Consider the following 14,614-nt stretch of genomic DNA (forward strand, 5'->3'; position numbering starts at 1 on the left):
ATGTCATTGCAGCATGTTCAGAGGTTCGAAGGGATCAATCATACTTACTATCTGACGTCTACAAAGTCATAAGCCTATCAAATGTTTACAAAATTAGTTTTTCAATTGTTGCAAAAGAGGATTACTGGCCAGAATATCAAGGGGACATTCTCTGGCACAATGAAGTTATGCGAAGAAATAAAAAGGATCTGCCAAACAACACTCGTATTCGAACCGAAATGGATACGAAGAACAAAATGGTTCGATTATGTAGTTCATGTCGTCAGTTAGGTCACAATCGTACTAACTGTCCTAGTGTTGGAACGAGCACAGCAATATAATTTAACATGTACCTCTTTTGCATTATATAAAAACAAAATTTATTTCATATGATAACTTTGTGAGGAAATACCATCACAAACAAATACAACACATTCAACACACAAGCAACACATAAACAACAACAGAAACAACCACAACAATTAAAATACCATTACTATAACTAAGCAATTACTACCATTAAAACAATTTTGAACGTATTATGCATCATCCTATGAACGTCTCTGTCAGTCTTAATATCCACCAATTCACGCACTTCCCCATTTTGGTTGAACGTGGACTCAAACCATTGAATTCTTCTAATCCTTTCACCATATGCAATTTCTCTATCTAACAAATGGTTCAACATCCGATTAAGACGTTCAAACAAATCTATAATCCAAAGTCGAATCTTTATCGGAGGTGTGACTGCTGAAAAAATTAAATCGGCATTTCTCTTGTGAATGTATTCATACATGGTTAAAGAACAAAAAATTAAAGGAGATTGAAGTAGAATGAAAGAAAATGGGGTTGGAGGGTAAGAAGTAGTCTGCAAAAATATGGGAGATACGCATGTTATTTATAGATGAACCATGAAATGCATGCGGCAAAACCCTAGATGCCACACACACATGCATAAGCACACATGCATGCGTCAGATGCATAAGTGCATTTACTAAACCACACATGCATGCGCCAGCTACCATGGAGCCTACATGCAATGTCATTGAGAGCATGCGCTATTGGAGTTGACGTCTTATTTGAAGATTTATTGGATGCGATAGTTCAACTGACGCATCAATTTAAAAAATTGGTTATTTTGATAATCATTTAAAAAAATTGATTATCTTAGTATTTTAATTGAAAAATATGATTATTTTAAAAAAAATTCTTGAATTGGATCACAATTTTTTTTAATATATGTCTTAATTATATGATATTTCTTTTACTCACTTAAAAATACATTTATGAATTGAGATGTTACATGATTTGCTTATTTATTTTGACATAGAATAACATGGGCACACCGCACATTTAATTTTTTTCAATTGACTTTTGAAATCAATTAAAATCTAGATACGACACAGTAGATTGATTTGAAAAATTAATTTCAAATCAATCACCAGATATTTGGACATTAAAAATTGTTTTAAATATTGTAGGTCAGAGCAAAATTTCTATTAAAATAAAAGTCAGAGCAATATTAAATTTAGCCGTTTTCCGGTTCACCCGTTCGGTCTGGTTCGAAAATACTGTGTAATGAACTTTTCGTGCACTTTATCACGTGCAGTTTCGACACGTGTCATAGTATATTAAATTCGAAACGTCACATCACCATACCTTTCAATCCTTACCGTACACTCAAGTGCAGTCAATCAAAACCCCACTTCACCCATTCTTTATCGTTCCAATTTCCTATTCCAAACAACGCGTGAAAACAGAAAACGCGTGAAAATTAAACGGCGCAATATAAATCACAGCACAAATCCAAAACCCTAACGCGTCGTTTAGCAACAGAGAGTTAAATTTTCATTCTCTCTCGTTTGTGACTAAGAAAAAGAAAAACTACGCCATGGACGAAGAAGTGCAGAAGATCTTCAGCAAGTTCGACAAAAACGGCGACGGAAAGATTTCTTGCTCGGAACTGAAGGAAATGCTTTCAACGCTTGGATCCAAAACCACCTCCGAAGAAGTGAAACGCATGATGGAGGAAATTGATCAAAACGGCGACGGTTACATTGATCTCAAAGAGTTTGCGGATTTTCATTTATCCGATGCCGGAAAAGATAACTCCGATGAACTCCGCGACGCTTTCGATCTTTACGATCTTGACAAAAACGGTGTCATCTCTGCTAATGAATTGCATTCTGTTATGACGAAACTCGGTGAGAAATGTTCTCTTAGTGACTGCCAGAGAATGATAAGTAACGTTGATGTTGATGGCGATGGAAACTGTAACTTCGAGGAGTTCAAGAAGATGATGACTCGCTAGATAAAATGATCGGTACATTTTCGTTTCTTCGAACGGTTAGGGTTTAGTGATTTCTTCTGTACATTTTTTGGATATTTTCTATGCTTGCTTTTTGTTTAGGATTTTAGGTTGCTGCTGCAGTAGAAGTTTATTAGTAGTTTTCTAATCATCGATGATTTGATTATGATTTGATGATTTGATTATGATTTATCCATGGAATGATCGCAAACCTGTGGTCATATAGTTCTAAATTGCAGTTCAACTTTAATGTCGTTTGCATTTGTTGAAAATTTCAATATCAATATTTGCAGTTCAATGACATTTGATGAGCTTTCACGCACTGCATTATTCGAATTTTACTTTTAATTTTCTGATATTATTTATGAGAAATATTATAATATGCTGATTCGTTGAAGTTTAAGAGAGGGATAAACGGATATAGTCGTAACTTTATGAGATTCAAGGACTAATAACGCGTAGCGTATGTTTTGGACTATTCTGGTTGAGTTGATATATTATAATTTGGTAGCGTATATTATAATGAATGATTAGTTATTTTGTGGTTGGTGTTTTGTTCGTGTTCACGTTAAAGTGCAAGGTGGATTGATGAGATGTAACGGAAAACGCGTGAGCGGTTATTAGTGAGCGATCACGTTGTGATGTGAAGGGAGTGGGGGTAATGTAATGCTGCTGAGCTCAACGCGGAGTTTGAAATTTAGTTGTCTGGGGAAGAGTGTCAAGACACTCAAGGAATTTTAATACATTTTCTTTTTCCGTCAACTACAAGTAACAAGGAACTGATTTTTGTTAAACTTTTGAATCAATACTTGCCTTTTTTTTGTCCTTTTGGTTATAGTAGAATTTTGATTTTAAGAAAATAGTATTGACAAAAGCGGAAGAAATCAAAGAATTCAATTTTACATAAAAAAGAATATAATTATCACTTTGACAAATATTCTATTATACTCAGGTTAACACATTAAAGTCTTAAGATGTTATTATACTCGAATTGAGTATTATCTTAGAAAAAATTTATGTTAGATTCATGGAAGAATCAATAAATTTAAAAAATATATTTTTTAATTAATGATCAGGGTTGGTTCTGACTTTTTAGAGATTCGGAATAAATAATAAAATATATCTTTAATAAAAAAATATTTTTTAAAAATGAATGACTTTGTATTCGTTATTGAACTCATTTTTCTATCAAATCATTGTATTTGTCAACATCGACATTAGCTATAAGTGTTTCCTCAGCCAATAATGCGATTGTTTTTATAAGTCTAAGTAAAGAGAAGGATCAATCTTGATATAGTTAATCATAATTAAAAATTATCCTATAAATCATTCAAAATGATATGAAAAACATAATAGATGATTAACTATTCTATAATAGTGAAAATCTATAAAATATGAATAAAATTGAAAAATATGATGGTTAGACTATACTACTAAGTATTTCTAACATTATTCAAAATTATAAAATCAAGTAATCGTTAAAAATATATATGAAATAATGAAACTAACAAATAATCTAAAGATTCTTAAAATACATACAAGAATCTTCAAATATTTCATACAACTTAAAATTTCTAATAAATTAAAAAAGTCTTTCTCCAATATTTTTTTGAAGCAAAATTCATCAATTAATAGCATGTTTGAATTAGTGGTGGAAAAATAGTGGACGTGCGTTTGGACCAGAAGCTACACTTTGTAGCTTCTCTTTTCCACGGTGGAACGGTCCTCAAACGTGCGATTGACTTTGCAAACGCGTATCCGAACATACGCTAAGTCTTTATATTTTAGTGTCTCCAAAAGATCATTAAACAATTAATAAATAAAATTAGAAATTAAAAAGAAAAAGAGAAATTAATAATTACAAAATAAAAAAAATCAATAATTATTAAAAAATGAAAGAAAATAATTAAATCTTTAATTTCATTTTATTTTTTATATTTTTTATTCATCTTTAAATAGTTTAAATCACTAACATTTAACATAATAAAAAAAAGTTATGCAATATTAATTAAAAAGTATAATAAAAAGGATTGAACCCATACCCTTTATATTATGTTTAAAAATTAATCTCCTATCACTTGGTTAATGACAAATTTATTTTTACATTTTATTTTATAATTTATTTGACATAATACTAAATATAAATTTTTGTTTTTTCTAAAACAAAATGATGTCTCTTAATTTAGAAGCTCTAGGTTAAAGACCGTTTTACCCTTGCTCAAGACCGACCATATTAAGAAAAAAAAATATAAATAAACAAAAATATAGTAATAGCAAAAGTAAAAAGATTTAATTGAAATAAACTGATAATGTAAAGAGATTTTACACCGTCAGTTAATCTTAGACGTTGGATATTAAAATAAGTTTAACTTTTATTTTAAAAATCTATAAAATAATTCAAACGGGTGATAGTGATGAATCGAAAACGTAAATCTGTTTACACGGATAGTGTATAGTAATTAATCTCAAAGTAAAATAATAAAAAGAAATTCACTTACAAAATTTCAATTTATTATTTAAATATTCTTTCATATTTTGGATCAACCTATTAATACAACACTTGCCTTATTTTCCTCTCTAATGGTAAAAGTCTAACTTTAAAAATCTTACGAAATATTTTAAAAAGTTAAAAGACTTTTTTTAGAAACATGATTTTCTATGTTTTTTTATGAACGAAATTATGTCATTGGCAAAGGATGTTTCACCACAAAAAATCAATAATATTTTGTCATTGTCTATATTGTAGTAGGAGACCCTTATTTAAAACCTTGAACTAGAGGTAAGGATGAAAATGAGTTCAAGTTACTAATTTAGTTCAGTTCCACTAGATAAGAATTGTGTAGATTTGAAATTTGATTTGAGTTTATCAAAATCTTCTTTTTCTAAATTGTACTCGATTCAATTAAAGTTCAGAAATAAATTGAATCAACTCGATAGCTAGAAATCAATTGTTTGATAGCCTAAGGTGCACTTAGTTATTTACCCAATCTAGTTTATAAACTTATAAATATTAATGCTAACTATTCAATAAAGGAAGAGAGGATTGATTACATGTTCAAGCAAATCTCTTTGATACGGCAATGGTTTTCACAAGAGAATGGAAAATATAACTCTTATAACATGTAAACGAGTTTATATATAATGGATATTAAAATCATTTATAGTTGGTGTGACGCGGAATGCTATAAATCGTTGGATTGGTTTCAATGACTAATGATGAACGAGTCACTCGGAGCTAGTGTAACTTTTTGCCGAGGGTTTATCCGTTCATTGATCTTCTGTGATCCGGGATTGAGCATTTGGTGTTGTGCTGATCTTGCTAAGCCCCTTGGCCGACTCGAATGGGATCACCAACTTAACATTGAACTAATCCCTTCAAACATTCAAGAATATTCAAAGAAAACCTACCAATTTTAAATAAGTCGGGAAGCTTATATTTATTACAACCTATGAATATCTTTGGATTCCACGTTTTCAATTCCACTAACTGCAATATATGGCTCATTATCCTAGGATTGAACATTAAATTTCTTACTTTCATTGTTAACCATTGTTTCACCAAACACTTTTGATTGTATCATACTTTATTTTCTTTGTTTACTAACCAAAATACCAAAAATATATCTAGTGTAGTTTCATTTCTTTTGTAGGTATTGTGTGCATCCATATGTGCCATATCAAGCTCATATCTAGGGTTTTAGACTCTCAATGCAAGATATCAATCAAGGAAAGGGTCACCATGGTTCTAATCATCATATATAGATCCCCATGCTCTTTAATTTTCAATTTGATCAAGAATTCACCAAGAGTTTCAAGCTTGTTTACCTTGGAGGCCCTAATTCATCTAGGTATCTTGTGTGACTTCCTCAACAAGTTTCTTCATCAATTGGTCAAAGATATTACAGAATACTTCATTATGCATCATCTAAAACACATATGATTCTCCATGAGCCCCAAATATCAAAAGAACTTCAAGTTTGCAAGTTGGTTTAAAGAGGTTGACCAGAGAAAGTTAACTAGTCAAAACTAGGGTTCCATAGACCCTATCTCCTATAATATTTGTCATATGAAAATGATTCCAAGGGGAAAGTTACTCTTTATAACATTCCAAACAATTTTCATGTTGACATCAAGAGCTAATGTTTCTTGGAAAGTCATTTTTTATGGTGAAAGATTATAAGTCATTTTGTTTGTGCCCTAAATAGAATGTCAACTATCAAGAACCATAACTTGCTCAATTTTCATGATATGAAGACCATCCAAGTTTAATGATTAAAATGTTATGTTAGAGAAAATTTCATAATCCTAAAAGAAACACATGTAATAATACAAAACATTATAGGTCACTTTGGACCAAAGCCATTGAATCTTAAAAAAGTCCAACTTCAAGTGCCCATAAATTTCTCATCAAAAATCCAAATGATGCAAAATTTAAGTCCAAATTGATCATATTGAAAAGATCTACAAATTTTATGTTGGGAGTTTTTTCATTTTAGGCTTGCATCATTGAAACAGAAGGGCTTGAAGTTGGTCACTTTTGGCAAATTTTTCAAAGGCATGTTTTGTACATCAAACTTCATGATCAGTTTTCATAATTTTCCAAACTCCAAATGGATTTTTGTCCAACATAACTTTTGTTCCTTATGTCAAGACCTTTCCAACCATTACTCACATGCTTATGTTTGGATTTTCCATGAATGACTTTCGAAGAGGGGAACATTTATGCCTGATTATGCATTTCACATTGAATTTCCATGCACAAGCTATTACAGTTGAAATTGCACGTCCAAACCTTCTTCAAATGAGCTCAACATTCATTTCCACTAGCTTTTAGGCCTCACATGCGCCTGTACAGGCCCATGCATGGAGGACCCTGTAGCGGTGTATTCGTCGCTATATGGTCTATTGATTAAACCATAAGCAAAGCATACAAAGAAATCGAGTCGCCACCGCACTTTTATTTATCCAAAGGATTGGCTAAAAAGCGAACAAAAGCCTAAGAAGTTTTACACATAGAAAACTAATGAAAAGGTCAGAGAAACTGGGTAAGGGGTAAATTACGCAATGGGAAGGTGTTAGGCACCCAAAACGTCCTAGGTACTCCTAGGGAGCCCTTTTCACACTTGTTGAATGAAAATGTTTATTTGTTTATGACATATTGTGCAAACATGATTAGGAATATGAGAAAAGAATGTACAATTTTATTATTTTTGTGTTTGAACGGATGAACCCGTTGCCTACGTACCTTTCCATGAAAAGGTAAAGGATCAAAACGCCGTAGTTCGGCTAAAAGATTTCCAAAATATCAGTGGGTTCATTTTAAAACAAGAGCACTAAGGCTTTTCATTCTCAACGGGAGAAAACTCAACCAATACCAACAATCCACCATGCGAGGATAGCTTCAACATACTAGTGAGGGGTTAACCCTATAATAAGTATGGAAGACTTACAATCAACTCACTAAGGATGTGGTGAGATTTACATCAACCACTATGAGAATTGAAACCTATGGCTAATGTATGAAAACATATCAACAATGGACAAAGCCACAAAACAATTGAATGAGTGAAGTTAATTGATTATAAGTATTCACAAAATATGGTCAAAGTATGATTAGGATTCAATTCAAAGAAGTGCTATGAAATGGAGTTTGAAAAATCAAGGACTTAGGGTCCAGGTTTCTAGTTTGAAAAGACATGAAGATGTTTGCACAATAGTTCAAAGTTTTTGAATTAACAATGTGAAAAGGGAGTTTTGAAACAAAAGGGTGGAAGGTGAAGGAGTGTAAAACTTCTCAGAAGTTCACCTCTTGAAATCATATAGAAGATGATTCAAGTGTGTCCTTAGGAATAGGCAAATGAGCAATAACAAATAAGCAAAACAAATGATACCGGCTGCCAATTGCTGGACTTACACCAATCTCACAAACAAAGGTGGATACCAGATACCAATCAATGGATTTACACCAGTCTCCTAAAACAAACAGGGATGTCAGATGCCAATAAATGGACTTATTCCAACCTCCTAAAGCAAAACAAAACAAAAGGGTGGATACCGAATGCCAATCAACTGGACTTATACCAATCTCCAAAGAACCAAACAAACAAGGATACCAGATGCCAATAAATGGACTTACTCCAATCTCCCAAACAAAACAAAACATGGATGTCAGATGCCAATCTATCTGGACTTACTCTAATCTCCAAAGGATGATCATAGGAATACAAATGCCAACAACATGGACTTACAATTGCATCCTCACATGCAACAAACAAACAAAAGCACTAAGCAAAGAGGACATAAGTGGCCAATGAAATGGTCTTACACTCAATCCCTTCCAAATCATAGGAACAATGGCAATGAATGGACTTACAGTTGATTCCTTAATGGGCAAATCAAAGATGTGACAAAGATATGAAATGATGATCATGCAATAATGAACAATTAATGATGATAAGTGCACAAAGGCAAATAAGCAAACATGTACAGATGAATCAACCAATCAAGTCAAATAGTCAATTAGCACCCACTATATACAAGCAATTAGGCTCAAACAAGGGTTAGACTTTAAAGTCAACTGGAATGGGGTAAGTGGTGCTCTTAACCTTAACATTGAGAGTTAAGGTGAAGCAGATGAAAAGGATATGAGGGGTGTGCCTCATTGCTCTTATCCCTGGTCAGGGAGAGCTTCAAATGATAGAAGGTGTGGGAGTTCAGAAAGTTGGAACTCTCTCCACAAGTTAATGACTCTATAGATCTTGGGTTAATATCCACAATGCTACAACATGTAATGTGAGCAAAGGGATGACACACAGAATAGTAGGAGATGGACTACACATCTCTTATATCTACCAATTGCCTCATATGAGGTCTTTTCCTGCTTGGGGACAAAGATAAACAATCACAAGCATTGCCTCTTAAGGAGGACTTCAGACAGGTGCCTAGCCACATAACAAGCCAGGTCTTCCAGACTACATGAAGAAGAGATGTTATACCTAATTGGTTAAGCAACCAAGCAAAAGCAAGTTCACAATGAACTATAGCAACTAAGGTACCTAAAAACAATCCAACACAATCAGTATACAACTCAAGAAAAAGAAAGTCAACAGACAACAGACAGTCAACTGTACACAAGCAATGCATCAAGCAAAGCACAAGCTCAACTCAAAGGAGCTAATCCACCTACAAAACAACTTAATGTTAATCAACATCAATCAAATATCAATCCAAATGAGCAAATGAATCAAACTCCTCAAGGCCATATGCTTCTTGTCCTGAAAACAAACTCAAACATGAGAAGCAAACCACTAGGACAAGGCCTAGGGTCAAAGAAGGAGAAACAATCCAAAACAGAACATGAAAATTTACATGAATCAAGATTAATCAATCAAGAACAAAATCCAAGTGGTCTCATGTCAATAGCATCAACCAATTTCATTACATAAACAAATCATGTCAGAGTATGCAAGTTGAAAGCTCAATGATGCAAACAGAATGATCACAAGCATATTAATTCCAAAATGGCTCAATAAATCTCAAGCAAAATCATGGATAAACAGCACACATCAAAGGATCATAATACCAAAAATCATGGCATTTGGACAAGTATAAGCATGTCAATTAAAATCATCAAGTAAAGGTATGCATAAACAAGCTCACACAAGACCACAAATGGTGCATCAACTTAAGGCAATCCTAAAACAGAAATGACATAAGATAAATGACTCAAACCAAAGTCAAGACAAACTTCAAAGTGTCTAGAATACATGTGCAAAATTTTAAGCTCATATGATAAGGCATAAGAATTTCACAAATCATGGAAGTTCAACACTCATCAAAAGTCCAATTATGACCAACCAGCAAAGAAAATCTCAAACAAATGGGAAATGGATCCAAAAAATCTACAAAATTGCATGATCAAACCTAACATCCAGAAGTAGCATCATGAAAAAATTCAGATCATTTGGCATTTATTTGGCATGGTAAAGAAAATCAGCAAGTTGGACAAGAAATGGTGTGACACACATTGTCATACCTACATTAATCACATCATAACTCAACATCCAGAAATGAGAAAGATGCAAACTATATACCAAAATAACCAGCAAGGTGTCTAGTTTATTCATGTCAATTTTGACATTCATTGGATTAACCATCATAATTTCACAAAGAAAATAGTAAGCAAGGTGCAAGGTATGACATGCAAACATAAACCCTAGGCCAAAAACATTTTCAACCGTGCACAAATTCTGGAAAAATCATCATAAAATAGTAGACATGATGAAGATCATTGTGAAAAAAATCTCATGTGATTTGGATAAGTATTTTTGGAGTTATGAACTTTTTGGTGAAGAGAAAAATAAAAAAAAACATGATAAGGCAATGCATGAACATGGAAGGCATAAGATGGAAAAATGCAAAAAAAGCCAATTATGAGAATGCTGGAACTCGGAATCGAACCGAGTAGAAATTTAAAAATGGCGCTCACTTAATGAAACGCGCCGTTTCATTAAGTGATGTGGCACGGTAAGCGAATGAAGACCAATCAAACAGCCATGTAGATGCTGATGTGGTCCAATGCATGGCAACAAACAGCGAAACGTATGCAAACCAGAGCTCATGAGGATCAAACAAATTCTGGAAAACTAAAACCCTAACATTCATCGCGTGTTCATCATGTTCATCATCATCAAGATCCAATCATCACAGAAATTCACCAAACATATATCAATCGAATCATCATTCAACACACATCAATACTCCGGCCTCAATTTAACCTAATTCTAACTGTATCAAATGAATCGAGCAGAGAAAGTTTCATCAACCAAACTTCAATTCAACATTACTACTTCAATATTGCATGAAATCAATAGATCTAAAGTTCATCATACTCTATGTTCCAAGATCTACAAGATGCACATCCTAATTTCATGAATTAGAGCAATTGAAAACTGACCTCTATGAAGATGCAGAGTTGGATTTGCTTAATTCAAGTCCTGGAAACGCGAAACAGATGCTTTACCAAGCTTGAATGAATGAATGGATGCAAGATTTCAGCTCAACAACGCTTGATTCCTCTTGAAATCTCAACTGCCATGGGAGGATGCAAGTTCAACAGTCCACGATTTGGCTTGAATTCTGCAGGATCTGGCTTCAATAATCCTCAATGATGCTTGCAGATGATGAACAACACAAGAAATAGGCAAGGCTATGAAGAAACTCGATGAAAAAGTGGAGAGAAATTTGAGAGCAAAAGTTTAGATCTGAAATTGTGAAGTTGTTGTTGATGAATTCTGTTAGGATTATGAATATATACCCTCTGCTAATGAAGCTCCTTAATCATGATTAGGCTAATGCAAAAGGATTAGTGAAATGGAATGGTTTATGCAATTTGACCAAAACACCCTTTATGCATGCATGGGAATGGAACAGTGCTGAGTTTTTGATTGGAAATGAGTTCAAAACCTGTTTAGAACCAAATGCTATTGGAAAAATGCAAAGGCAATGTATAATTTTCAAATTGGAGATTTCCCTCCAAAATTCAAATTAAATTCAAGTGAAAAATGCAATATTTTTGTGATGAGAATTGATGAAATGTGATGCATGATTATGGTAGAGCATATCAAGATGGAAATGTCACAAAAAGAACCATTCCATTTGGCCTTTTGGTTCAAAAGTTATGCAAGCTTGAAGTTCAAAATCCATTGACAATGATTTGATCATAATTCTTCAACCACACATGAGAAATTCATGTTCTTGGACGTTTTGGAAAGGTGAGAGCAAGATCTTAAACTTTCATGTTGGGCAAAATTTCATTTGAAGCTTTCTTGGACATGTAATCTTGAGGAGAAGACCTTTTCATTTTTGGCAGTTTGAAATTACAGGTCACTTACTATTTTTGGAAACTTTTCATCTGACCTCAAATTCCTCATTGTTGATGTTTGACATGTTATATGAGACTTGTATGGACATGAATGAGACCTCTCTAACCATCTCCCACCTTCAAATCCATGATTGAATGCACAGTTGACTTGTGTTGACTTTTCTAGGGTTTCAGCTGACCTAGCTGTGATCAGATGAAATCCAAGCCTCTACCACTTGAGATCTTGATTCAAAATGATGTCATGGTTCATATGAACTCTTGTGAATGGTCAATGGTGCCCAAATTCTTCAGAATGGCCACCATCTATTGCTCAATGAATGCCTTTGACTGTCTTGACCTAAGATTGCTTCATCTGCAAGTAACAAGGTTAGATGACAATATTTTTGTACTTTTGGTTAGTAAACAAGTGAAAAGCAATGATATACAAATGCAAGATATGCTTGGTGATCAAAAACCACTCTCAAAAGACAACCCACCCCCAGGGAAGGAAGCAAGGTGCACAATGATCCTTGAGGCAATGATATGATATGATATGATGCCCTGAGGGATCTTAGGGACAAAATTGGGGTCTTACAGACCCAATGATCATGCACACGGATTCTTCACCTCTTTGCTTGCAGCTGCAGCTATAAATACATGCCTTGCCTTATTCAAAAAGAACACTGGATTCAACCTGAAGCTCTGCAGAAATTCAAACCCAACCACACTAGAGGAATTTTGATTTTATTTTCTCAAATTCAAACTTGAATTTCAACTTCCTTGGTTGATCTTCAGTTTCTAATTCCTAAGCCTATCATCATCATCATCTCCTGATCAAGTTGGAAGCAAGAATTGGAGCAGATCGTGCTGTTTAAAGTTGCACTTCAAAGGTTTATACTCAAATTGTTTTGATCTATATCTCTTCATATAATGTGATTTGCTTGTGTACAATTGGTTTTCTGAAGTCCTCGTGTGAGAGGCAAGCAAATGGTGGCTTTGATTTTGTGAATTGAAGCATTTCAGATTGAACACCTGGATTTTCCATCTCAGACTTCTCATTCCATAGAGATCTTGAGAGAAATCCAAGGTTACAGGGGTGATGTACATCACCCCAGCTTCATTTTGATATAAGGCACGTGTATTTTGGTTGAGGTTTGAAAACCTGCAACTGGTGGCCGGAATCAATTGGCTCATCGGAGAAGACGGTGGTTTCCACCACCGTCCCCACGTGGATGCCTCCATGGCCATTGGATCTCATGCGCGCGTTCTAATCTTAGCCTTTGCTTCTTTTGACTTTTTTAAATCCAATGTGTTTCGCGCTTGACTCATCTACATGGTACATGCGCGCCTCAAAGCCTTTGATGTTGTCCACATCATTTAATGAAATGGATCGTGCGCTCCCTGATTTTCCATATTTTTCTATTTTCTGTTTTATTTTCTTTTATTCCATTTATTTTCAAAAATTCATAACTCTTTTATTTGGAATCACAAAAATATGAGACCAATTGCAAAATTTTTGTTTTAAAATCTAGTTTCATAATCCGATTTTTAATTATTTTTGTGATTCCATTTAATATTTTTTGTGAATTATTTTATTTTTGATAGTTTTTAATTCATTTTAAATACTTTTTGATATTCAAAAATTCCAAAATATTTTCTTAACACATATGGATGATGATAAGTCTATGAAAAATATTCTCATCAATTTCTTAATTGATTTGAGATTTATTTGAGATTTTAGTTCATTTGTGTTATTTTTCTTGATTTTTAATTGTTTTAAAATAGTTTCTGTTTTCAAAAAATGTTGAGAAAATTTGTCAAACCTTGTTTGACCATGTTAGACTTATGATGATTCAATTGGACATAGTCAAGTTGATTTGAATTGAATTTGAAGTTTGATTATATTTTATTCATTTTATTTTATGCTTGATTTTAATTCAAAAAATACCAAAAATTTGTTTGACCTTTATTGACTTCTAATTTTCATTTCTCTTCTGTTTACCATTGGTTGATGTTGATTTCACTCACATTTTATCATTGTGTTTTCTTTATGTCATTTGAATTCTCATTTTGTCCATTTCATTTCATCTTCATCTTCTTCTTTTTTTATTTTGGCCAATGAGTTAATGACTTGTGGTTAGCCTTGACATATCAAAGGCTTAGCCTTCTTTGATCCAAATCAAATTCAACTTGATCAAAGATCAAGTGAATTGCTTTATGTCCAAGATAGGTTGCTTCTTGAGTCAAGCAAAAAACCTAAAATCCATACAAGGCCTTTCCTTCTTTTCTTTTGGCATGACAAGTTGTAGGAGCTTGGCTTACTAGTCATGATCTCTAACTTGTGTTTATTTGCCTATAGTTTTATTGACCGGTCTCAGATAGGTGTGACTACTACATTAGTCCACTTACGATTGCTTAACATAGCGCTAAATTGTCTTATGACACACTAACATTAACTACTAATC

General features: G+C 33.3%; 1 protein-coding gene across 1 annotated transcript; it reads left to right on the forward strand.

Annotated features, from left to right (window-relative positions):
• Positions 1 to 1,704: 1,704 nt before the first annotated feature.
• On the forward strand, positions 1,705 to 2,588 carry LOC127118307 (probable calcium-binding protein CML23). The gene has a single exon (XM_051048485.1). It carries the CDS (start codon positions 1,871 to 1,873, stop codon positions 2,288 to 2,290), a length of 420 nt encoding a protein of 139 aa, XP_050904442.1. The 5' UTR covers positions 1,705 to 1,870; the 3' UTR covers positions 2,291 to 2,588.
• The last annotated feature ends 12,026 nt before the right edge of the window (positions 2,589 to 14,614 follow it).

This window comes from Lathyrus oleraceus, chromosome 2 (assembly GCF_024323335.1).
Source record: "Lathyrus oleraceus cultivar Zhongwan6 chromosome 2, CAAS_Psat_ZW6_1.0, whole genome shotgun sequence".
In the NCBI taxonomy this organism is placed as follows: domain Eukaryota; kingdom Viridiplantae; phylum Streptophyta; class Magnoliopsida; order Fabales; family Fabaceae; genus Lathyrus; species Lathyrus oleraceus.

Bases quoted from the DNA above. Each gene is read 5' to 3' on its own strand.
- LOC127118307 (XM_051048485.1), top strand. From the start codon at position 1,871: ATGGACGAAGAAGTGCAGAAGATCTTCAGCAAGTTCGACAAAAACGGC.